We start from the raw sequence: 25,732 nt of genomic DNA, 5'->3' as shown, positions 1-25,732 counted from the left end.
CCCAGCACCCTGTGCATCCCCATCACAGCACGCCTCAGACCATCTGTCCGTCAGCTGTCACTCCAGTAAACTATGACTGTGTCCCCAGTGCCTAGCACGGTGCCCAACCCATTATAGGAGGTTGACACATGTCTTCTGATGGATGGGTGAATGTTTGAACGGCTGGCTGGCTGGACAGGTGGAGGGGATGCAATCCCACTGCCCAGCTGGCCTCACCATGCCAGGGCCTCAGCACCACGTGCAAACCAGCTGAGCCAATCAGCACGGAGCACCACTGTGAGGACATCGGTCTAACAGAGAGTAACCGCTTCCTTGCCATGGCTGTGCACTTGTCAGGCCTTCTCACTCCTAGTGTCAGGTCAGCTCTAGGTCACATCTAAATTATCCAACAGAGCTTCTGGAACAACTGCTGGTCAGTATGGTCTCCAGAGTTGCTTGGTCTGTGGTCCAGAAAAGCCCTCACTGACAACCTGGGCCTCTGACGAGTAAACCTTCTCCTGCTTCTGAAGTTCAAGGTGAGTGGAGGGCAGAGCCCGTGTCTGTGTGACGTGAGAGGAGCTTTAATAACAAGATGGCCCCTTTTGCAGGTGCCTGGCATTGGAGACGAGGGGTGCCCTCCAGAGGCCACACTTCAAGGAAGCAGTGATAGGTTCAGAGAGGGGAAGTAGAGGAAGAAGAGGAAAGTAGAAATGGGTTATGAAACCTTGGGCGTTTCAGAGGAGTGGTCATTGTGAGTGACTGTGTTTTAAAAACAAAACTAAATAATAATGGTTGTAAAGGAAGACTTGTCCTGCCTAAGGAAAAAAAGAGCAGCTTCATTTACTGAGTGCCTACAGCATACCAGCATTATTTAATCTTCATAATGACGCAGTAACGTAGACATTTTGGGCTCTATTTTACAAATGAGTAACCTGAGGTCCAATGTCATACAGCTAGAATATTCCTGCCCAACCTCTCCTCACTTTCATTCCTGTTGGATTTTGTACCCCTTCGGTCTTCGGGACTCTGGGAGAGCGTTGGTAACTCAGGTCCTGGGGCCAGTGACCCCAGAGGGCTGTCTTCGCAGAGCTCCCCAAGAGCTGGACACACAGCTTACTCCTCCACAAAGCCAGGCAGAGCTGGCCCCCTTTTACCTACCTAGGACCCACAAAACTAATTTTTTCCTTTTTGTCCATTATAAATATTTTAAAACATATATTTCATTGGGAAAACATCAGCTTGGAAATCCTGGAGGCTAAAATCATTTCTCTAACCCGGTGGGACAACAGAAGGAAAGCAGTGCTCTGTACAGTAAGCTGCTGGCTGCCCTGCCCTGGGCCTTAACTGGTATCTAGAAGGCTCTCTCTGGTGACTAAGTTTTTGTACAAAACATGAGAGGAAGGAAAAAAGAAAAGCAAGGATAAATAAAGGGCAGGTATTTTAGTCCCCTCTTGCACTGTCCTTTTAGCAATTAGAGTCCTTTTCTTCTGAGAGTTGAAGGCTTAGGACGGGACCCCCAGGCGTGCTCTGCCTGCTTGGGCTGGACTTCTAGACAGCCCTAGCTTCTGGACTCCCTGACTCACCTGTCTTGGCACCTGAGGACTGACTGCTTGCTCCTCCGTTGCTGGGCTTCTGGAATGCAGACTTTCCACCTGTCTTGGTCATGATAATCACCTGGCTTTTAACTTCTGGAAATCACTGATGTCCACCACTCACACCTTCAGCATAACTTCATCCGGACCCTTGAACGGTCTACCCTGTCCTAGAGCCTTACTTGCCCCCCATGCCCTGGGGTGACAGAAGATGGGGAGGGGATATGTGGGTGGCGACATGGCTTTGCCCCTCATCTCCAGTACTCAGCTTTGGAGGGGCACAGAGGGAATCAGTGGGGGTGAAGGTTGGCAAGGCACAGGGTATCTGTGGGTTGCTACAGTGATACCTAAACTCAGGGGGGGTGAGGCTAACACACGAGTGACAGGAGGGCAGCTCAGACTACCACCAAGAAGCCAAACGGGGAGCTTTATCAGAATTCATTGATCTGAATGCAGATCTCATCTGCACCAAGCAAAACCATCACACAAGTGTGATGAATGGAATAATGTGCAAGTGTCATGAACGGAATAATGGTACGACCTTCCCATCACCCAAAAACTCTGCAAAACGGCCTTCATGGTGCAAAGCAATAATAATTTAACTAAACCAAATATTTAAAATGGCAGGGTCTAAAGATAGAAATAATGATAAATAGATAGACATAAAAATCTTTAAAAGACTATAATTATATGATGACTGTTTACAAAATCAGTAATACCTCATGCATTAGTGCATATGGCACTTTACGGTAAACCGCTTCACATTTTATCATTTGGAATAAATAAAGGTTTTTATGCTTTGAAAGTGCCCCTTTCAAGTGCTCCTTCCTCCCGCACTGCCCGTCTACCAGGCTGTCAAACTTCCTTTAGTTCTGCCAATGGACACTCTTTTATCCCCTATTCAACCTCCTCCTTTAGTCTCCTATGGACCTGGAAACCAGGTAGTCATGTTTGTTAGAACAGTTTGTAAATTAATAATAAAGAGAATTTTAGGGTTTCCCTGGTGGCACAGTGGTTAAGAATCCACCTGCCAATGCTGGCAGCACGGGTTCGAGCCCTGGTCTGGAAAGATCCCACATGCCACGGAGCAGCTAAGCCTGTTCACCACACCTACTGAGCCTGCACTCTAGAGCCCGCGAGCCACAACTACTGAGCCTGTGTGCCACAACTACTGAAGCCCGCGCACATAGAGCCCGTGCTCCACAACAAGAGAAGCTACCGCAATGAGAAGCCCACGCACCGCAACGAAGAGTAGCCCCCGCTTGCCGCAACTAGAGAAAGCCCAGGCAGAGCAACGAAGACCCAATGCAGCCAAAAATAAATAAATAAATAAATAATTTAAAATAATAACAATAATAAATAGAATTTTAATGAATGGTTCTGGGTTGCTAACTTATGAGTAAAATGCATGGACCTTGGGAAATGGCCATTGTTCTGATTTTCTGCCTGGGTTCTGGGTTGGTAGGGATGTCAGGAAAGTGAGGGATCACTGTAGCACAAAAAATCGGATATACCGACCATCCGCTGATTAAATCTACAATGCAGCATGGATTTGTTGTTCTTCTTTGGAGCAGATCCGATAGCCCATAGGTCAAGTAAACAGGCTGACACCCATCACATGCAGAAGCCCTTTAAGAAGTCGGGTGTTCTAAATTCACTGGCACCCCCCAAATCCAACCATCGGGAGATATTGTCAGCAGAAGATCACGCAGTGACCCCAGATGCCAGATCCAGCCCATCCCACCTCGACCCTGACAGTTCTGTTATTTTCTGTGTTCTTAAAAGCTCAATGTATCCCCGCCCCACCCCCAGACAGTTAAAAGTTAGCCTATCCCTCTACCAGTTTATAGATGCCGGTACAGATGCCTACAAACATATCATCCCCTCTTCAGGTCTTGAAACGTAGACTATTACCCCAAATGTGAGAACGCGGCATGTCTAAGGTCATTTAAGTTGGACACCTGTGGAGTCAGTATTGTATAAAGGAAAGCACACCAAACCTGGAATCAGATTGCTTAGGTGACGTTTCTGCTTGTGACAAGGTCGTGGTCACAGGGAAAGAGAGCTGGTCTTGACAAGTCCAAGGCAATCTTTCTGCCTCGCTGCTTCCCTCTTTGTATGCTGCCCGTCCAAAGGGGAGATCTGCAGAAAAGAAATCTTACCAGACGAGAAGGTGATGGCTGGAGACACAGTCCTGAAGAACTGTAGGTGGGTTGAGCATGGGCTGGTCTCAACCAAAGGCCACCCTTGGGCCATATGCAGAGTCCTCAGTGAGGGCCAACGAGCGTCCAGCCTTCTCAGGAGTACAGAGTCATCGTCAGCCACTGGAATAATGAGGAAGAAAATTATGATCTATTCAGACCCATCTCTGACATTCAGTTAAGGATGCTTCATTTCTCAGTCACCAGGTCCTAGAGCCTGACGCAGGACTTGGGGCTTCCTCCCCCATCACTCCTGGAAAGCCAGACAGGACATTTATGGAGAGCTTAGCCAGAAGGACCACACCATCCCATGGTAAGTATAAATCAACCTGAAATATAATCAACCTTGACTTCCCTTGGTGCCTGTGAATGATGATAGCCAAGATGCAGGCTGATTCTATGTTCAATTCTCAATGCAATTGTCCCCCATGAATTCAACTTGGCGTGCTTGTGACAGCAGTGTGTAGGTGTGTGGGCCGACTGGGTAGCAGAGATCCAATAGAACATAGTCTACATGTTTACATTTATGGGCCCATTTGTCTGACAGCTTTGTGTGGGTGTGATGAACGGTCCCTCTAACTCACATGGGGGGAACCTCTGGGGAAACCACTCCCCAGGCCAGTTACATAAAAAGGGTGATGCTGGTGATGATGAAGATGAGAATGGTGAAGTTACCAGTGGGGTCACAGAAAAGCCCAGAGTGAAATTCCAGCAAGTTGGCTGCCACTTCCTGTAGGCCTCCTCGATGGCCTTGAGGATCTCCTCAAGGAGCCAGAGGTGGTCAGAGCTGGAGAGAACGTTAGACATCACCCAGCCAGCTCATCTCGCACACAGGGAAGCCGAGGCCCAGAGATGCAACGTGATGTGCTGACAGTCCCACAGGTGGTTACGAGGGGCGCTGTGGCTTCACCTTGGGTCTCAGTCCAGCTCTCTTGCCATGATAGCACGTTGCTTTCTAGAAGCCTCTGCTCAAGCTGTGAGCTGCCCTGCGTCAGGTGCCACTCTGATGGCTGTAGTGCTCTCTCAGTGTGGAGTATGTCGCTATGGGAGGATTGCTTGGGATCAGGTGTCCTTGGGGATCTGTGCTTGGGTACGGGCTCAGAAGTTCTAACCATTGCCCCTCCACCTGCATCCCACCTTCACGCTCAAATATGGGAGTGATTGAGGGTAGATACACGTTGAGGGTCCCTATATCTTAGAAGCTTATTCCATAAGCTGAACATCCGAGGTCAAGGAAGAAACCCCAGCTTTTATTAGTCTCTTTCTAAGCAGCCCAAACGGAGGATGTGTTTTCGACAGAAAGGACAGATGATTCAACTCCAGACTCCAGTGTCTCCACATCTGGCCCATAGCAGGTGCTCAGTAAAGCTGTGCAGCTTGAATGGAAGGGGAAGACAGCCAGTGTCAGACACAGAGCTGTTTTCTCCTCAGTGTATCACCCTCATTCATTCAACAAACACTTGCACCTTCACATATGCCTGGCACACAGTGGGCGCCCAGTCATATTTGATGCACAAATGAATAAGTGCAGTGAATACAGTGCTCCATCGCGCACTCAGCAGAACGAAGGGCACTCAGAACTCTTCTCCTTTATAAGTTAGTTCGGGTAGATGCAGCTAGGTTTCACAGGCACAGAGCCAGCGTTCCCCAGAGCTCCCTGCACTGGCAGCAGTCCTCTCTCGTGCTTGAACTGGGGACAGGTGGGCAATCCACGAGGAGAGCAGAGGAAGCCCGGGCCCTCCCTCGTTCCCCCCAGCTCACCCTGCAGGTCCTCCACACGCAGCATCAAGCGGACAAAGCTGACGAAGGCCATCTGGAGGTCAGGGCTACCGTAGCGGATAAGCATCAGCTGGCAGACGTCATCACTGAGCACGATTCCTGCATTGAACAAGGGTTCCCACCGTGGGTGCCGGAAACCTCATATCCAGCTCCCCTCCCACCTGAGGCCCCTTAAATTGTCCCTCCACTTCCGGGACCTGAATCCTAATAGCCTAAGATCTTCTTTTACGCGGTTCATTGTGAATTTTTCAATTATTTAGCCTATTAATTTTATTGTCTCTCCATTCTCCATCCCTGTCCCCTAGGCAACCAGCATGAGGATCTTTTTATCACGTGGGTTATTGGCCTTGAAGGCAGGAGGCAGTCTGCTTAGTGGTCAAGAGCATCTGCCTTGGAGTCTGGGAGTCCTGGATTTAAGCCCCAGGCAAGTTAACTTCTCTGAGCTTCAATCTCTTCCTCTGTGAAGTGGGGATTAGAACAGGGTGTTGGCAAAGATTAAATGCGAGTATACATGTGCCAACCCTCAATAAATGTTAGCTGTGATCACAGTGATAATAATCAATGGTTTAGTTATTCACGGATCCTGGTCTTTGGGCCTCTGAACTTGGGGAGTAACCCTACTCATTAGAAGATTGCAGGACGCCACACACCCTGCCCAGCACCACTCACCCCCACCGCCCCATCCCCTGCCTGGTGTGCGCCCTGCAGCATCACCTCCCCACCCGCCTCCAGGCCTACCTGTGTCCCTCATGGCAGCCCGCAGCTGGGCCCAGTTCAGGCACCCTGAGCAGTTAGTGTCTTGCTTGTGGAAAACCTCCTGCGAAGAGCCCACACCAAAGGCTAAGGAAGCCAGGCGTTTCCAAGCCCCGCCTGAGAGCCCTCACACCCCAGTGTCAAGGCTGCAGGACTGCTGACTGTGAGGCTCCACCGGCAGGCCCGGCTGCCTAGACAAGAATAGGGCAGGGGGTCCCTGTCAGGATCCCACCTCCTCTCCCAGTTCTCCTTAAGGCTTGTGAGAGTGGGCGGTCTTTCTGTTACGGGGGATGGAGAGTCTTGGTATAGGTAAACGTGCCTAATCTGAGCACACCATCCAAATTTTGAAGGGCTTCCAACCTTATGACTCAGGAGACGGGAGGAGAGTTGTGAGTAATGATTGGAAAAGTAGGAGGGAGCCAATTTATGAAGGACTCTAAATGCCATGCTAAAGAGTGTGAACTCGACTGACGGCCATGGGGAGTCTCAAAAAATTTTTAGTAAGGAAGCGATGTGATCAGATGTCGCTTTAAAAATTCAGAAGACTATTGCAACAGGCTCTCTGAGTTCGGGAGAGAAAGGAGGAAACACTAAAAGGACATTAGGGAAGATTAGGTGAGTGGTTGGGTAGAAAGGGCTGAAAGGGAGAGGGGTGCCTTATAGATCTGCAGAATTGCCGTTTCTGCACTGTCCCGTGGGAGGCGTGGTGACACCTGACAGAGCATCTTACCTGACAGAGCATCAGCTGCGTCCACGGGTCCCTGAATTCCTGGATACTCACGGTGCCGGACGCATTAAGCTGATAGCAGGGTTAAGGTCAAAGCCGCCAGGGGAGTTTTGTCCACACCTCTGGAGGCAGTAATGGGCCCTCCACACAGCAATGTGCAATTTGGGACACCCCATTCGATGTTAGCTATCCCTAGCTGGCCTCCCTTGACTGCTCAGTGCAGCCCAGGGCTCCCTGGCCCTTACTAGGAAAGGACGGAATGAGCTGGAACACAGCAGCACTGAGAGGAGAGGATGGTCTGCTGATGGTGGTGATGACAGTTACCATTTAGTGAAGCAGGGTATTCTGACATGGCCAGTCTGATGCGATTTAAATAAAAAATAGTAACTCTTTTTTTCACTGTTGTCAAAACAAACTCACGGAAGGAGTCAGGCACAGGGTGGCTAAGGATGCCTCTTATGTTTAGTCATTTTAGGAACGGTTAAAAGCTGCATGCTTAGCCCTGTAGACCACGTCCAAGTACCCCCGCACCAGAGACACTGGCTCAAAAACACCATGACACACCACCTCTCTTTGAGCCCTGATGGTGGGCCTAGCACTGAGCTATACACTTGACCTATGGAACTTCATTTTCACCTAGTAGGTGGGGTAGGTACTAACTCCTCCCTCTTATGGATGAGGAAATGAGGGCTCAGAGAGCATGATCTTGTCCAAGTTCATACAGCTGCTGACAAGGCTGGGACCTGCCCCAATGCCTGCCTACCTGATCACCATCCCACACTGCCCGCAGCCTCTGCCAAGTTTCTGCCAACATTCTTTATATTTGCAACCCCTCTCACAGTATCCATTCTATGTGCCTCTCTGTGGCGTGGGTAAGTAAACTCCGAATAACTTAAGGCAGAGGGTTCGCTAGAAAAATGACAGTGTTGAAAACGAGGAAAGCTGATTTCGCGGCATGTCATGGAACTCCCCAAGCTCTGGCTTCCTGATCTGTAGATGGGGGCAGCTGCTGCCCCATCACCAAATGGAAAACTCAGGACCCTGAGGCTCTTGTAAAAGCTCCTTGTAACCTGGAGAATTGTTACTAACCGCCACCCTGCAGCTGCCTCATCCTCGCTGTCAGGAAGTAAGCTTATTGTTATTAATAACAATATTGATCACTTTTCGATGACAGTTCTGTCCTAAGCACTTTACATGGGTTATCTAATTTGTATTCATATACAAATCTTACAGAATAGGTTTCGTTTTGGGGATTTTTTTTTTGTATTTTGGCTGCTATTTTTGGGGTCTTCGTTGCTGCTCACGGACTTTCTCTAGTTGCAGTGAGCGGGGGCTACTCTTCGTTGCAGCGCACGGGCTTCTCATTGCGGTGGCTTCTCTTGCTGTGGAGCACGGGCTCTAGGTGCACGGGCTTCAGTAGTTGTGGCGCATGGGCTTAGTTGCTCCGTGGCATGCGGGATCTTCCCAGACCAGGGATCGAACCTGTGTCCCCTGCATTTGCAGGCGGATTCTTAACCACTGTGGCACCAGGGAAGCCCCAGAATAGGTTTTAATACCATCCCTGTGCTGCACATGAGGACCTGGGGCACAGTGAGGCTAAGCGACTAGTCGGAGATCACAGACCTAGTAAGTGCTAGGGTTGGGATTCAACCCCAGGCCGCCTGGCTCCAGGGCGAAGCTCTCAAACAGCAGAATGCATCCTCCCACAAACCCAAAAAGATACATCCAGTAGGGCCAGGATCCCCTGGCAGGCCTCGAGGCTGAAGAGAGGCTGTTCGCTCCTTAGACCTGTGAAGGAACAGAAAGAGTCTGCATGGGCGTGGCATGGCCCTTTTCTGAACAGGAAGAGGCAGTGCTGTCTAGGCCGGCCATAGGGTCCAATGACCACCATTTACGTTGGGGCAGGAAGAATGAGAACAGTGGAGACAGAGAGAGAAGGCTTAGAGGGGATTCCTACATCCAAGTAATACAGTAAAACCCTGCAGAGAACATTCTGGTTTTGCTTCACAGTAGGTCAGATGAACATGGCCCTGTGTATCGGAGGGCTGGGATGGGGGCAGACAGGACGATAGAGTCACAGGCTCCCCAGTCTGAAAGGGCTCCTTTTTCAAGCTCCCACCCAAACTGGGAGACAATCTCAGATGTCCTGACAGATGGCCTGTCGGTTCTGGGAGCTCACTTTTTCACATGGATCCATAGCTCCAAGTCAGGAGAAATTTCTCATGTTAATTCCAAAGGAAGCTCCTGTAAAACTCACTCACTAGTCCTAGTTCTACCTCCAGAAAAGCATAAACAGGTATTTGTCCCCTCTTCGACTCCTCCCCTCCGTTCGAAACATCTAAACATTTCTCCATCGGTTCCCCAGATGATATGGTTTCTAAACTCTCACCTCCCTCTTCTACGCACTTTGCTTTGCGAGCGTCTCCCTAAAATGTGGCACCAAGACTGGAACGCACTCCTGCAGCTGCAGGTGGAGTAAGCAGAGCACGGTGGGTCTATCACTTCCAACATTTTCAGTCCACATTTCCCAAATTAGGTTCCAAGGGAGACGTTTTGCAGAGAAAGGGTTTTGAGTTCAAATACATTTGAAATATTCTGTATCTATGACCCTTGTCTCCATCACCATGTACCTTAGCACGTGATCCATGTACAGGAGCCAACGTTGAAATTTTGTTTAATGCAGCATTTCCTAAGCACAACTGACCATAGAATCTAACCCATTTTACTTCATGGAGCACTTACTAAAGCCTCTCGGTTTCTAACATTTCTTGGAACACAATTTCAAAAACACACACTAAATGCTTCCACTAAATACCGCCTGAATTTGGATTTGCTTATTTAGCAGCGACTTGAAACTATTAGCACATGTTAAGCTCAAGGTCAACTAAATTAACCAGATAGCTTTCAAATTAACTGCCACAAAGATGAGGTCTCTTCTGTTAGGAGCTTGTGCAACTGATTTTTTAAATATTATAAAATGGCAGATTTTAATTATCACCCTGACCACATTTCATCTTTTTGGCTTGGGCACAGCTTGTGGTGAACATTCTGAATTTTAATTCTGTTGGCTATAATATTAATTATTCCTCCCAGTTCTGTGCCCTCTGCAGATCTGATAAGCCTGCATGCCATGTCTTCTTCCAAGCCATTGATAAAAGTTGAGGAAGTGTAAGGGGACCAAGGGCAGAATACAGAGACTCTCAACTAAATACCTAAAACGTATAGGCTCTGACCCATAACATAGAATTATCTCTCTGGGTTCATATTTATATAACTCTTGGGATTGATGATGAAACTTGTGAATCATATTGCAACTTTCCAACCCACATTTCCTCATTTATTATGGAAGACTTTACCAACTATTTTGCCAAAAGCTATAGTAGCTCTATCAACCAGAAACCCTCTCATAGGAATAAATGAAAGCAATGTGTCCATTCATTCTTTCAAAAATCATTTTGCATACTTGTGATTAATGCCTTAAAATTTTTAATGTGCAGAAGCCATCTCTTTTACAATTTTTTTTGAGGTGTAGGGTGGGGCTGCATCTCATATTGTATAATTTCTAGAGTCTCCCTTTCTGGCTCTTTTATGATACCCGAGTTTGGCTTTGAGAAACCATCTGGAAATTATACAGTTTCTGAGTGTGTTTGGGTTTGAAATCTTGGCTTCATGTAAAGGAGAAGCAATCACATATTTCAGGTAGCAAATACCCTTTAATTGTTTGGTTTACTTTTTTTCAAAATCATGTTTTTCTCACTCAAAATATACACATAAAATACTTTTATATGGGCTTTAAGCTTTTCTGATGATTTATCCCAAGCTTCATACAAAGGCATCCACACCGCCCATCTGCAGTTCTCCTTCGTGATGTGCTCCTATCAGATTTCTGTGGGTTAATCAATTTAACTATGAGCTCATCAGAGAGCTCTCTGGTAAGCTAGTCGATACTTAATATTTATTTGCCGGGTTGAGAAAATGAATGCCATTCTTCCACATGGACTTTATATGCCAAGAAAGAAATATTCAGCTATTCTTCTCAAATTAGCAAACTAGCAGAAATCTTCATTTTCACTGCCGTCTATCTTTACACACTCAACTAAGCAAAAAAAAAAAAAAAAAAAAGAACAATTTTCTAAGCTGCATAAATTCCTCTACCTCTTTGTCAGACCACACGACCCACCCTGGTATAAGACACAGCTCCTGGGGGGACCAGTGGGCATTCACATGTCCCACCAGGAGAAAGAGAAATAGACCCAGAGTTCAGAAAAGTTGTGACCCCTGAGTCCTACAGGATGACTCTGAAATACTCACCTGCCCAGGGCATGTGGTTCAGGATCTTCTGCAGTTGGACTGCATTTATTTCTGGATGCTGGAGCAGAAGCAGAGTGGCAGAAGAGAATCATCACTGCTGAAGGCTCGTTAGATGCAGAGGGCCCACAGCTATAGGGGGTTGGGAAAGGCCTCTCCCACATCTGCTCAGGGTGGCACATATGTCATTTCTGGGCAGAATAAGTGACACCATTTTCCTGCACATAAGGAACATGACTAGACGTATAATTAAATCTGGAATTTCATAAGAACTTCTACAACAGTTTAACTGGGTGCCAATTTCAGAGCACCCCAGCAGGGCAGGACTCTTAAGAGGTAGACTAATAGCGGTGATTCTCAAACTGGGTTCTATAGAGATGCTTTGAAAGTTCAGCAATTGGGTTTCAGTTTTATTATTAATAAACTATCCTTAGCCAAGAGTCCAGATTTCCATTTTAGAGTTCAGAAAAGCAACCCTTTACATGAACATTTAACTTTAGAACATATTAATGCAATATAAGTACCATAAATTTGAGCTTATAAAATGGCTATAAGTTATCTGTTCATATTAATCTGTTTTATATATGTTAGGTTTCTCTGTGAGATTCCATTTGATAAAAAGGACTGCCGTAAAAGACGTTTGGAAACCCCTGGTATGGAGGAAAACTTTTATAAACAACACACATAAGATTCTGATGTATCCTCTCTGATGACATTAAGCAAAATGCCAGTGGTGAAGATGAGAGAAGACGGGAGGGGAGGCAACTTGTGAATTAAATCAGGAGTGTTACTAACACAGGCAGTTCATGTTCTTCCAGTTGTAATGACATCACTCAAATGTCAGGCCCAGATTTCTTGCCCTGTTTCTAAATGTACTTCGCATCCTTCAGGTTAGGGACAGGGTGGCCTCTTGCTGGTGCTCAAACATGGGTCAGCCCAAGGAAAGAACTGGAAGGGACCAGGAGGGTAGCCTTCCTCCTCCCCAGTGCCTCTTACCGGTTCCACCCTCACCAACCCACCCACGGGGTCTTCTCCCTGGGCGTCCCTCCCCCAGACCCCTGAGGGCTCATCATTGCCAGGCTCCACCCACACCTCCCAACACTGAGTCTCACCTCTGCCATATTCCATTGTCACAGGGATTAAAAATTAAAGTTGTTTTTCCTACAACAAATCAATGTAGCTTCCAAGAACGGATATGCATTTTACAGGAGCCTTCTGGAAACAACAGCTCTACTCATTTGTCTAAAACCTTGAGGGCTTTCATAGAAAGTGGCAGTTTGGGGACTAGAAAGCCTTAAATCACAATTTACACACAGGGTCAGGCAGATGCAAACCCACCCGCCATGGGATTATAGGCTCCACAGCGTGCCCTGCTCCTTGCTACCTCCCTTGGTTCAACTTACCTTTTCAAAGAGTTGGGTGAAGAATTCATCCTGCCCTCCATTTGGTCTACAGTTTCCTATAGGAACAGACACACAGAAGAACTTGGTCATTCCCCTGGACGAACGGACTCTCGTGCACACTCTAATGTGCTCACGGCTCCCAGGCCTCTGAAATCTGTGAGTCTGACCTCGAGTGCTGGTTTAAATGTTTTACCATAGCACTCACCCACATCCCTGTTTCTCCAGTCGTCACTGGCTTTGGGGAAGTAGCAAACAGTGAAAGGGGCGGAAGAAACACCGGGTAGAGAGAAACAGAAGGACATGGAGGTGTGACTCATGCATCTGGGGCTTCGGGCCTTCAATGCCAAGGACCTGACCAGAGGGCAGTTATTTTGGTGCAAAAACAGCAGAACCTGCATACTTCTAGGGCACGATAGATAACATACTATGTGTGCCATAGAGTAGGGCCTGCAGGATCTGCAGACCTCTTCCCCGGACCCCTGAATGTGAGGGGAGAAGTCCCCCTTCCCAGCTCTGTAAACGGTCCCCATCATGTGGAATTCCACCTGACAACTCACCTTAGGGAAGATGACACTTGAACTGCGGCCAATTTCACTGAGGGGGGAGAAGAGACCGAATTACTTCTTGGGGATCATTTTGGGAACGTTTTGACCAATATTCTCCCACCCCTGGGAACTCACCTTCCCAGTTCCTTAGCTGACGCCCCACTTGCCCTTGAAGTGTGCAGTCTGGCACAGGGCTCAGCACACGGCTGTACCTCCCCACGTGCCCTGTGTTCTCACCCCACGGCCTTTGCTCAAGCAGAACCCTCCTCCCCGTGTGCCCTTTCCTTCCCCCACCCTCATCTAACTACTCCCACTCATACGTTCAGACTCAGTGGTCTCACAAGGCAGTGAGGCCTGGGACCAAGATAGACTATCTATGCCCTAAATATGATGGAAAAAGAACTGGGTTCTAAGCACTGAAGGGCTGTCATGTCAGAACAATCACAGGCAAAATACAGGCTTACCTCATTTCACTGTGCTCCGTGTTAGTGCATTTTTTTACAGATTGAAGGTTTCTGGCAACCCTGCATAGAGCAAGTCTATGGGCGCCATTTTTCCAACAGCATTGGCTCACTGCCTGTCTCTCTGTCACATTTTGGTAATTCTCGCAATATTTCAAGCGTTTTCATTATTATATTTGTTACTGTGATCTTTGATCAGTGATGTTACCATTGCAAAAAGATTCTAACTCACTGAAGGCTCAGACAATGGTTAGCATTTTTTAGCAGTCAAGTTTGTTTTTTTTTTTTTTTTTTTTGGCCGCACAACTCGGCACGCAGGATCTTAGTTCCCTGACCAGGGATCCAACCTGTGCCCCCTGCAGTGGAAGTGCAGAGTCCTAACCACTGGACAGCCAGGGAATTCCCGAGTATTTTTTAATTAAGGTACGCGCATTGTTTTTTTAAGACATAATGCTATGGCACACTTAATAGACTACAGTACAGTGTAAACATAATTTTTATATGCCCTGGAAAACCAAAAAAATCCTGTGACTCTCTTTAACACAGTATTTGCTTTATTGCAGTGGTCTGGAACTAAACCTGCCATATCTCCGAGGTAGGCCTGTAATAAGTTTGGCTGGGATGAGTGTATATTGGTTCGTCTGAGCCTGATGGTTGATGGCAGCCCCCCTCAACTGAACAAACCCTGTGCATCTCTTAGGAATCACCACGTCCTTGAGGCCACCCCTGCTTCCCCCAGGACCATGGAAGGGTGGCTCAGATGCTTCTCCTTGGTGCTCTCCAAACACCCTGGACAGATAAACGCTTACCCCAGACACAGCATAACATAAATAACTGTTCATACGTCCATGTCCTTTCCAGCCTTTGAGCCCCTGGAGGGCAGGGGCCAGACCTGTTCTAGCTTTTTCTCTCTACATCCAGCAGAGTGTTCATTTGTTAGAAGGAGAGCAGGGAGGAAGAAGTGAGGGATGTCTCTGCGCAGACAGCTGCCCTGCTCTCCTGCTCACCCTGTCCCCTGTGTTGGTCACAGAGACCCCCGTCCTCTGCCATTTTCGCCTCACCCTGCCCCCCTCCCCTGGCCCAAGTGGACCCCAACCTCCGGGAGAGGCCTGGACCTTACTAAAAGACGCGCTTCCTGGAGAAGACTCTGAGGATGAACTCAGACTCCTGGTGGGACTCAGATGTGCAGGGCACAATGACGTATGTCCCAGGCTCCAGCCACAGCTCCCGACTCACTTCCTTCTCTCTGAGAAACGTCGCAGGCCAATTCAGGGGAGCATTTTTCCAGAAGAACTTGGGAGGCAGTCTCCTCTGGTCATCATAGCTCTGTGGGTAGAGGACGGGCACCTTTGCTGGAACCCCACATGAGGTTGAATAAATATGTCGACTGATTTGACTTTGTGTTAAAAACGATATCATACACAAGATGAGGTGAGGAATGTCACTGTGTCTGCACTTTCCACTTTACAGTTGAGGGTCTGAAGTTCAGACAAGTTAGGTCATCTGCACAAAGTCACCTAGCAGGTAAGAGTCTCAGCCAGGATTGGAATTCAGGACAGCTGAGCTCCAATGTCCACGTTCTTGATACTTCTTGAAGCTGCCTCCATGTATGTGCTACCATTTCAAGGTTGATTATGACATGATTATGCTCATAGGTACAGACGGACCACCAGCCATCTCCCTCCATACAGATCAACTGGATACTCCGTGTCATCTCAGTGAAAGCAGCCTCATAAAGCAGAAGGAGTACTGGCCAAAGCTCAGAAGACCCAGATCAGAGGTCTGGTTTGTGTTTTGTTTTATCTCTTACTTTTATTCTCTCTTTCTCTCTCCCTCTCTCTTTTATATCCCCCTTTGGCCCTATTTTTCTCTCTTGCTTCCTCTTCCCTCGGCTCTCACGCAGGGCTATGGAGGGAGGGGAGGTCCATAAGGGGGGATGCACACAGTTGCGGCTGAAGACACTATCCACCACATAAAGACACTTCCCAGATTCCACTTAGGGCTGGGGAAACAAAATGTACCTCTTGGCGATACATGCTTTCTTTATTGAGACAATGAGAACTAGAAGATCAGCCCTTTGCTGTCTTTGCCCTGGCTGCCAGGAATCTCAGCACTGAATTTTATAAGCAGCTGCAGTAGCTGTTCTAGGGTTAGTGCTCCTGGCAGAATTAACTGCTTTCCTATCCCTCATCTATTTATAACTCTTTTCTCGCCTTTTGAATTCTGTAACTGGTTCATAGTTTTGTTCTGTTTATCCTTTTTATTGTAGGTTGACCCAATTCTATTTAGGAATAGGCTTGATATAAATAGCTTTTTTTATATGAAATAGTAGAATTTAATAGAAATTCATGGCATTTTAGATTTGTCTAGATTTACCAATGTCTATATTGAGATCTGGCATCATTTATACTATTTCCTAGATTTTTTTGTGTGAATTTTATTTTATTTTTTTATATAGCAGGTTCTTATTAGTTATCTGTTTTATACATGTTAGTGTATATGTGTCAATCCCAATCTCCCAATCCATCCCACCACCACTCCTCGACTAAATAACTTTTTCTTTTAAAATTAATAGGCAACTTTGGGAGTGCTCAGTTTTCCCTCAGGAGGAAAACAAAACACCCAAAGCGACCCAAGACACCCAATGCAAAATGGTTTCTTTGCAAAACCCTTTTACTCGATTCAGTCCAATCTGAGAAAATTAAGTTTTTCACTCCTGTTTTCTTTGGGAAACAAAGAATATCTACCACCCTCCAGAGGCTGGGGTAGGTCAGGCCTTAACTGATCCCTCTAGGCTGCCACTGCAGCTGAAACACAGAGCTGTTGCTGTCCTCTGCCTGTGTTTCTGTTTTGTTTTCCCAGCCTTTGTCCCTTGTCCCCTAGTAGGTGGGCTGCATGGGCTCCTGATGTCCCATCTGTTATAGATCTATTTTATTATGGGCTTCATAACTCAGGCAAGATTGTGATTTTTCATTCTTCCTATGTTGTGACAGTCTTCAATATTAGCCCTAAGTATTTATGTAGGGATTTAATCGATTCTAAAATTTATTGGTTCTGCAGCAGGCTCAGACCTGTCTATGGAGGTATAAGGACTTTGGGGGGCCCTTGGATAAAAAAGAACAGCAGATGCTCTTTACCTGCACACACAGAGGCAGTTGGCATTATTGCCAGACCTTCCCGTGGCTCCTTACATAAGGCTGCTGCAGTCTCAGTGAACCCGGGACATCACTCCCTACCAGCGCCAGCCTGGCAAGTGTGCAACTCACCTTGCTCATCTGAAAAACAAAAAAGAGACGCCTCATTAGGCAGTGAATCCAGCTCTTTCACAAGCATGAATTCTAATGGAGGCTGGTATACAAGAAGACTCTACCCAGAGGCCACTTCCCCTCCCATAAGACTTGCTGTTCCAGTCAGTGACATTTTAATCCATCATCAGAAATCCTGGAAAAAGGTGAGGCAAGGTAAGCTTGGCTTTTGGGGAGGGGCAAAGGGAACTAGAATTAATTGTACCAACTGTGTGCCAGCCACAATGATAAGCACTGCTACACGATCTTCTTTTACTCCACCTTTTGCATAAATATCATTGTCCCCATTTTACAGATGTAGAAACTGATGTTCAAATGCAAGAAGGTGGCTTGTTCTAGGTCACATATTCCCAAGGATTTGCACCCATGGTAGACAGACAAGGATGTAGGTAGACAGAGATGGATGGTAAAGAGGACAGGAAACAGGAAGAAAGGATAAGACTCCACAAGAGGCCCACCTACCCTGAAGAGGTAGAAGCCAATGGCAAGGTGAGGCTTCTTGTTGCGGTGCCTGTGCCTGGGCTTCCGGAGCAGGGACACCAGCACACTACAAGGCATTTGGAACCTCCTGCCCTCCTGGGGCCTCCAGACCGACAGCAGGAACTTCGGGTTCTTCCAAAATGTGTCTGGGGCAGAACATAACCAAGGTGAGACAGGCTCCCCTAGCATCCTGCTTGCCAAACCACAGAGAGGAGCACAGACCCAGGGTGCTGCCCCGGGATTCCCACCCAAGGTCCACCTGGACAGAGCTGGGGTCCACCCGGACAGAGCTGCACATAAGCTAAGGCTTGGTCCCCATTAAAATGCTGCTCCCCTGGGACCACAGGCACGTCGTCTTCAGTTAGTTAACAGTCACTGACCCAGGCAGTGAACATCTCCAGGACACAAAGTCTGTGCCAGGCAGTGTGCTGGGCAAAAGCTACAGTGGAGAGTAACTCTCAGGTCTGTGTGTCCATAGAAGAACCCAAGGTGGAAGAGGTGGGAGGGAAGGGGACAGAGCTGTGGGGACCAAGCCTTAGCTTATGTGCAGGTTCAGCCTTTGGGGGGACACTGTGGGGGAGATGAAGGCAGAGCCAGGGCCACCCGGGCCCCGCTGAGATCTTACCCCCTTCAAATCATTCCTACCCAAGAGATGGCCCATTGTGGAGAAAGGGACACAGTCCCCAAACCTCTCCACTTGGAGAATGTATACACTTTCATCTCCTATACCTGATGACCTGGGAATCCTTGACTTTGTTTCTCTACCAAACTCTAGGTAAGGTGGGCCTGATACATACGATATAAATACTATTTCAATCCTGCCTGTTATGGGGTGGTTGCTTCAGCATATCAGTGACCTTATCCTAAAACCACAGAAAGATGTGACCCAACCTTCTACTATGCCTGTGCGCCTGTGGCCGCCTGGTGCCTATTAGGAAAGGGAACCCTCTGGAAAGATACACCCCCAAGAGGTAGGCAGCCTGACTGAGAATTCTACGCCCTGGTGCAAATTAGGACAAAGGTGCCCCATCTTCCTGGTTCACATAGCCCGGGGCCAGCGCACACAGCTTGGCCAGCAAAGCCCCCTCACCTTCAGCCAGGGGCCCTGGGCAGCGGCTCTGTCTGCAGCCCCACCTTTGCCTGGAGAAGCTGCCCCCTTAGACCCAAGAGCCCCTGTCTCCTGTGCACAGGCTCACCTCGGGGTGACTTTGTCGGGCCACCAGCCGTGGTCCCTTTCTCCCATCTCCCCTCCAGCATGGTGTACGACCACTTCTGGACCACCTCCTGATTCAGCAGGCCTGGGCTCAGTTTACAGATGACCAGAAGCATGAAATGTGCTTTAAAGTCCTGCAATGTCATCCTGTGTAGAGGATGAAAGAGATGACATCCAGTCATGAGGACCAGAAGGGAGGCTGCAACTAAGTAATGGGCATCCCAGCCCTCTGCTGGACCCAGGGCCCCAGCCTCCACACCCCCATGCAGAGCTGAGCTGGCTTTGGACCCATGAGACTGGGGCTGGATGGACCAGTGTGAGGGTCCATCTCGGGCAGGTGGTGCTACCAAGAAACCCCACCCTGTGGCTGGAAGCAGCCTCCAACAGTGGCTACCTGAGGGCGATGTTCTTGGGCCACTGATGGTGGTGATAAAGTGGAATTGGGGCGTTCATAGCTAGTCAATTGATTTACACACGTTCAGTAAGAATTGCACGAATCAGTTCCTCGTCATCAATTAATAAAAACCTTCGCCCCAGTCGGCTAATGTTGTGTCCCAAGGCGTGTTGTCTGAACCAGCTCAGTTTACTATCTGTAAACAGAAATAATAGTATTTGCAGGACTCTTGAGTTCAATGACCACTTACTTCAAGAGCGAAAGGGACACAGCAGTCTGAAAAGGATGGGTACAGGGAGAGGAGGGACAGCGTGGGAGTTAATAGTAAGGGTGAAAAGTGGAAGGAACGGGGAACAGGTGGGTCTCATGTCAGACACCCAGAAGCAGCATCAGCTCAGGGTGTCTGGTGGCCTTTCATAAAAAGGGGTGAGAGGCTTCGGGGCGGGTGGGGGCAGTATTGCTTTGCTCTGGAGGGCACAGGTGCGGTGGCTTATAGTCGGCAAGAAACAGAAGTCGGAGAGCAGGCGGTGGCCACACCCACCCTCTGCTTTGAGCACCCGCTGAGTTCCATGCCAGGGGTCTCTGCTCTCATCACAGAGACTGTGACTGTTTGATTGCCCTGCTAGGCCATGAGCCCCTAAAGGGTCTTCTTGATCTCTGTATAAGAGATCTTGTCTCTTGATCTCTCTTGATCTCATGTATGCCTGGCATACATGAGGCACCCTGTAAACGTTTGCTGGATGGATGTCCTAATGTAAGCCAGGGCACGTGCCCCAAGTCTCTGAGTCAAATACCAGAATTCTCCATCATCATCTTTCCTCAGCAGCAGAATCTTCTCCGTGAGGCTCAGTAGCTCCCACATACTTGAGCTGAAAACAGAAAAGAGATGTTTTCATGGGGAAGGAAAGGATTGAGAGGGACATGCAAGAAATTCTTCAGTAAATGCTCTACAGTGTTGCTATTTATTCTCATCTTCATACTGCTTGCAGACAATTACATCTCACATCCTCTATTATGAAAGCAACGTGTGACATTAATTCATCACTTGCTCTGAGCCATGTTCTGGGCTAGGCTCTTGACATATTTTATTTCATTTAAGGCTAACAGCAACTTTACAAAGTAGGGATTTTTATTGCCATTTTAGAGATTAGGAAACTGAGGTTAAAAGAGATTAGGTCACTTGCTTGAAGTCACAAAGTTATTAAATGTCAGAACTAGCATTGGAACCTATGTTACTATTGGGTTTTTTTCCACAGCCCATCATTTTGGACTTCTGTTTCTGGCTACAAAGGAGTAGGGCTTTCATGTACCACTTCCCCACTATAAACAACTAAAAATGGGACAAAATACAAGAAACAACTGTTCTTGGACATTAGACAGCAGGCAGCACAGAATTGTGACCCCAAGAGGAGGGAGACAAATAAAGTGAGCCCTAACATTGCCTAGACTCCTGCCTGAAACTAATTCCCTGGACAGTGACGCAGGGAAGTGGACCCACAAAGAGCCCAGCAGTCTTGCTGAGTGGAAGAGACAGAGTCTGAAGTTCAGGGAGACAAGACAGCTAGAATTTGCTGGGGAAAGTGCCCAAGAGGAGGGGACCTCCAGAGAACTTCACAGGTGTTCCCTTGAGTCTTTGGCTAAAATAAAATCTGTCCATACATAAAATGAAATCCCACAAGACTGGACTATACACAGAACAATTTCCAGAGCTGACACCAGGCTGGAAATCATTTGAATTCCCACCAGCCAGAGTCAAAAGACCTTACAGTATACATGGGGTCTTTAGTAGAGAACCCAAAGGGTCTACACCTTAGTAGTGGGGTCAAGTTAGGCCCCAACTAAAAGTTTTCCTGGAACTGTCCTAAAAGAAAACTTCAAAGTATCAAAATAATCCCTAAGCAACTAAATCTACAATGTCCAGTATCGAATAAAAAATCACTATGTATATGGGCTTCCCTGGTGGCACAGTGGTTGAGAGTCTGCCTGCCAATGCAGGGGACACGGGTTCGTGACCCGGTCCGGGAAGATCCCACATGCCACGGAGCAGCTGGGCCTGTGAGCCATGGCAGCTGGGCCTGCACGTCCGGAGCCTGTGCTCCGCATCGGGAGAGGACACAACAGTGAGAGGCCCAAGTACCACAAAAAAAAAAAAAAGAAATCACCATGTATATGAAGAAGCAGAAAATGTGATCCACTATCAAATCAATATCAAAAAAACAAACAACCCAATCCAAAAATGGGCAGAAGACCTAAACAGACATTTCTCCAAAGAAGATATACAGATTGCCAACAAACACAAGAAAGGATGCTCAGCATCACTAATCATTAGAGAAATGCAAATCAAAACTACAATGAGATATCATCTCACACCAGTCAGAATGGCCATCATCAAAAAATCTACAAACAATAAATGCTGGAGAGGGTGTGGAGGAAAGCGAACCCTCCTGCACTGTTGGTGGGAATGTAAATTGATACAGCCACTATGGAGAACAGTATGGAGGTTCCTTAAAAAAGTAAAAATAGAACTACCATATGACCCAGCAATCCCACTACTGGGCATATACCCTGAGAAAACCATAAATCAATAAGAGTCATGTACCACAATGTTCATTGCAGCTCTATTTACAATAGCCAGGACATGGAAGCAACCTAAGTGTCCATCGACAGATGAGTGGATAAAGAAGATGTGGCCCATATATACAATGGAATATTACTCAGCCATAAAAAGAAACGAAATTGAGTTATTTGTAGTTCGGTGGATGGACCTAGAGTCTGTCATACAGAGTGAAGTAAGTCAGAAAGAGAAAAACAAATACCATATGCTAACACATATATATGGAATCTAAAAAAAAAAATGGTTCTGAAGAACTTAGGGGCAGGACAGGAATAAAGACACAGATGTAGAGAATGGACTTGAGGTTACGGGGAGCGGGAAGGGTAAGCTGGGACGGGTAAGCTGGGACGAAGTGAGAGAGTGGCATGGACATATATACACTACCAAACGTAAAATAAATAGCTAGTGGAAAGCAGCCGCGTAGCACAGGGAGATCAGCTTGGTGCTCTGTGACCACCTAGAGGGGTGGGATAGCGAGGGTGGGAGGGAGATGCAAGAGGGAAGGGATATGGGGATACATGTATATGTATAGCTGATTCACTTTGTTATAAAGCAGAAACTAACACACCATTGTAAAGCAATTATACTCCAATAAAGATGTTTAAAAAAAAGAAAGAAAGAAAATGTGATCCATGACCACACGTAAAAACAGACCTAGAAATAAGAGAGATATGATGGAATTAGCAGATAAGGACATTAAAACACCCATTATAAATGCGCTTCATGTTCTCAAGGATGTAAAGGGAACTATGGACATGATGAAGAGAAAAGTGAAAGATATTCTCAAATGGTATCTCTAGTATTAAAAATATAATATCTAAAATGAAAACCGCTCTGGATGAGACTAACAGCAGATTAGACACTATGGAATAAAGCCCATCATTTTATTTAATCCTCATCACACATCTGGCTCAAAGAAATTAAAAAGTTTGCCTAAGATCACACAGCTACCAAAATTAATTTAACCCGTCATTTTCTCAAAGACAAGCACTTGTTTTCCTAAACAAACCACTACCAACAACGTTATGACGCTATATTTCTACAACACTTTAAATTTTATGTAAATCGGGCTTCCCTGGTGGCACAGTGGTTAAGAATCCGCCTGCCAATGCAGGGGACGCGGGTTCGAGCCCTGGTCCGGGAAGATCCCACATGCCCAATTAAGCCGGTGCGCCACTGAGTCTGCACTCTAGAGCCCACATGCCACAACTACGGAAGCCTGCGCGCCTAGAGCCTGTGCTTCGCAACAAGAGAATCCACCGCAACGAGAAGCCCAAGCACTGCAACGGAGAGTAGCCTCCACTCGCTGCAACTAGAGAAAGCCCAAGCGCAGAACGAAGACCCAACGTAGCCAAAAAAAAAAAAAAAATTTATATAAATCTTTGGATGCCATTTTTCCACATAGACCCAGTCCCTCCGACAATTCTCTTTATTAATGTATAATAAATAGAGTGTAGTACATTCTATCAGGAGTAATATTCCACTTATTTTTCTGAGCCTTCATTTTTTCATCTGTAAAAATGATTAAGTGATAATGCATATGTGAAAATGTCAAAAGCACGCATTTGAATTTGTGTGCCAAAGGCAGCCTCCTTTGCAGCCTTTACCTACCCCGTCCTCACCCCTCCCAGCCAGTCTCAGAAGTTCACCTGTCACTCCAGTCTCCTTTCCATTCCACTCTTCCCCAGGGGTTCCGCAGCTTGACTAGGTACGCAGGTCCATGTTTGGAGGTCGCCTGTATAAAATGAGAACCAGTCCAGGTGGCTGGGCCGAGTGCCAACAGCAAATGTTGCAGACATCTGGGTGAGATCCATGCCTGCAGATGAGACCTTGAAATGAACGATCAAAGGCCCTGGGAGCTGGTAAGAGGAGAAAATGGCTCTGCTGCTCACTAGCTGTGAGACCTAAGGGAAGTTACTTAACCTCTCTGTTCCTTTTCCTGATCTGTAAAATGAAGCCAATAGTCACATCTACTGCGATGAGTTGAATGGGTACCCTCCTCCAAAGATACGTTTACCTAGAATCTGTCAATGTGATCCTATTTGTAAAAAGGGTCTTTGCAGGTGTAATGAAGTTAAGCATCTTGGGATAAAATCACTCTGGATTAGGGTGGGTCCTAAATCCAATGACAAGTGTCCTTACAAAAGAAGAGAAGGGGAAAGACACAGAGGAGAAGGGTGTGTGAAGATGTAGGCAAAGACCGGAGCTATGCATTCCAAGCTGAGGAATGCTGGGAGCCACCCTAAGCCGAAACAGGCAGGAAGGATCCTCCCCTACAGCCATTGGAGTGAGTACGGTATTAAGGACACATTGATTTCAGACTTCTGCCTTTAAGAAACACTGTGAAAAATAAATTTCTCTTGTGGCAATTTGTTATGGCAGCCCTAGGACACCAATACACCTACTCATAGGACTGTTGTGAGGATTGAGCTAACATTGGTAAAGCAGTTAGGACAGTATTTATCACATATTAAGTGCTAAATTTTGTTAAATACATTTGTTAAATAAATATAAAATCATAAACATAAATATTTTTAAATATAAATTTTATCTCAATATGAAAATAAAAGTTCTTGACACACACAAACATGACTGATGGAGATCTAAGAGAAAGAAGAAATCAGGTGCGAATGGAGTTGAAAAAGTCTGAAACAGAGTTAAAGGGAATTGGAGGACTTTGGGGAAGTCACACTTACACTTACAGCCAAATAAACCTGGGGTTTGAACCCAACTCTAACCATTTACTGACTCAGTTTTATCATTTCAGTTTTATCATCTACAAAATAGGGATAATATATACTTTGTAAGATTAGTGGGAAAATTCAACTATTCATTTCGTAATGAATACAAAACATTTAGTCCAGTGGCTGGTCCATAATAAGCACTCAGTAAATTGTGTTAAAACAGTAATTAAAATTATTCCGTAATGATTGAATTTAGTGCTTACCAAGAGGTCTTTGGGAAACTCTCACCCCTGGGACTGAATGTGAGCTGCCTGTCTACAGGATACCCAAGGGAAGCTCAGACTGGAGATACGAGTGTTTAGGATTATTGGCATACAGATGGTAACCGAAACCTTGCAAGTGGGTAATAGCACAGTGGTAGATTGGTTGTTTTTGCCCTCGCAGGGAACAGTCCTCCAATTATAATTTTTAAAATTTCAGCTCCTTAAGTTAACCATAATACAACACAGTGACTGGCTCCCTGACTGTTAACCATACCATGTCAGACCACATCTGGGTTTATCAATCAGTTCACCTACACTTCATAAAAACTGTGGCACGTGCCCTGCTCTGCCTCGTTCTGGGTACTAAGCTTCTGTTCCGCTCTCTGGGAGAATCATGACACTTCGAACTGTCATGCAAACAAAGTAAGTCATGTGTGTGAGAGCAGCTAGCATAGCGCCAGCCACGTAACAGGCTTCCAGGCAGCAGTGATTATCCTCATCTCCTACGCTTGTGTGCATGTGGCTCAAACCTTATAATTATTTTTGGCACCTACATCTTAGTGTTGACTCACATTGAGTTTGCTGTCAATTCAATCTCATGTCTCACATGTTAAAACATGTGAGTTCTGTCCCATCCTGCAAAAGGAAACCCTTTGAGAAGATCCTGGACTGAGCTTCAGTATCCTTGTGGCTATCAGTAGATATCATTTTCCAAACCTACTGTTCCTCCTGTGGTCTCAGTTTCTATTCACAGCACCACCCAGGCTTCTCAGAAACACTCAGAGCACGTAACACAAATATGTAATTGTGTATGTAGGATTCTATATACACACAAATACATGTATCTGTCAATCTAAGAGGATGCTATATGCCAGATGCTAAGAATACTTTTTTATCTGACCCACCGCCCCAAAAAAGAAAGCATTGAAAAAGATCACAACTCCCAAGCCAAGGAGGTGAAAGAAAGAAGAATCCAGATAGGTATCAGAATAGCACTGACATGGTGAACAAAAAAAGAAGGCTCCTTTTTA

At 46.6% G+C, this 25,732-nt stretch overlaps 1 protein-coding gene across 1 annotated transcript in view; it reads right to left on the bottom strand.

The window, feature by feature from the left end:
- Positions 1-24,011, bottom strand: part of CAPN14 (calpain 14) — a 32,989-nt gene extending 8,978 nt beyond the window's left edge. The window contains 15 exon segments of the mRNA XM_029231621.1: positions 3,734-3,895; positions 5,534-5,650; positions 6,290-6,368; positions 7,035-7,103; positions 8,755-8,819; positions 11,343-11,400; positions 12,743-12,774; positions 12,777-12,798; positions 13,300-13,336; positions 14,869-15,074; positions 17,015-17,023; positions 17,516-17,679; positions 18,730-18,893; positions 19,935-20,009; positions 23,404-24,011. Coding sequence (XP_029087454.1) covers positions 3,734-3,895; positions 5,534-5,650; positions 6,290-6,368; positions 7,035-7,103; positions 8,755-8,819; positions 11,343-11,400; positions 12,743-12,774; positions 12,777-12,798; positions 13,300-13,336; positions 14,869-15,074; positions 17,015-17,023; positions 17,516-17,679; positions 18,730-18,893; positions 19,935-20,002 — 1,252 coding nt within the window. The 5' untranslated portion in view covers positions 20,003-20,009; positions 23,404-24,011.
- Positions 24,012-25,732: the final 1,721 nt, after the last annotated feature.

This window comes from Monodon monoceros, unplaced genomic scaffold (assembly GCF_005190385.1).
Source record: "Monodon monoceros isolate NGI ecotype Baffin Bay Population unplaced genomic scaffold, NGI_Narwhal_1 Super_Scaffold_19, whole genome shotgun sequence".
NCBI classification, from domain to species: domain Eukaryota; kingdom Metazoa; phylum Chordata; class Mammalia; order Artiodactyla; family Monodontidae; genus Monodon; species Monodon monoceros.
The sequence above is the reverse complement of the archived record's forward strand: the minus strand, read 5'-3'. Positions and strand labels throughout refer to the sequence as shown.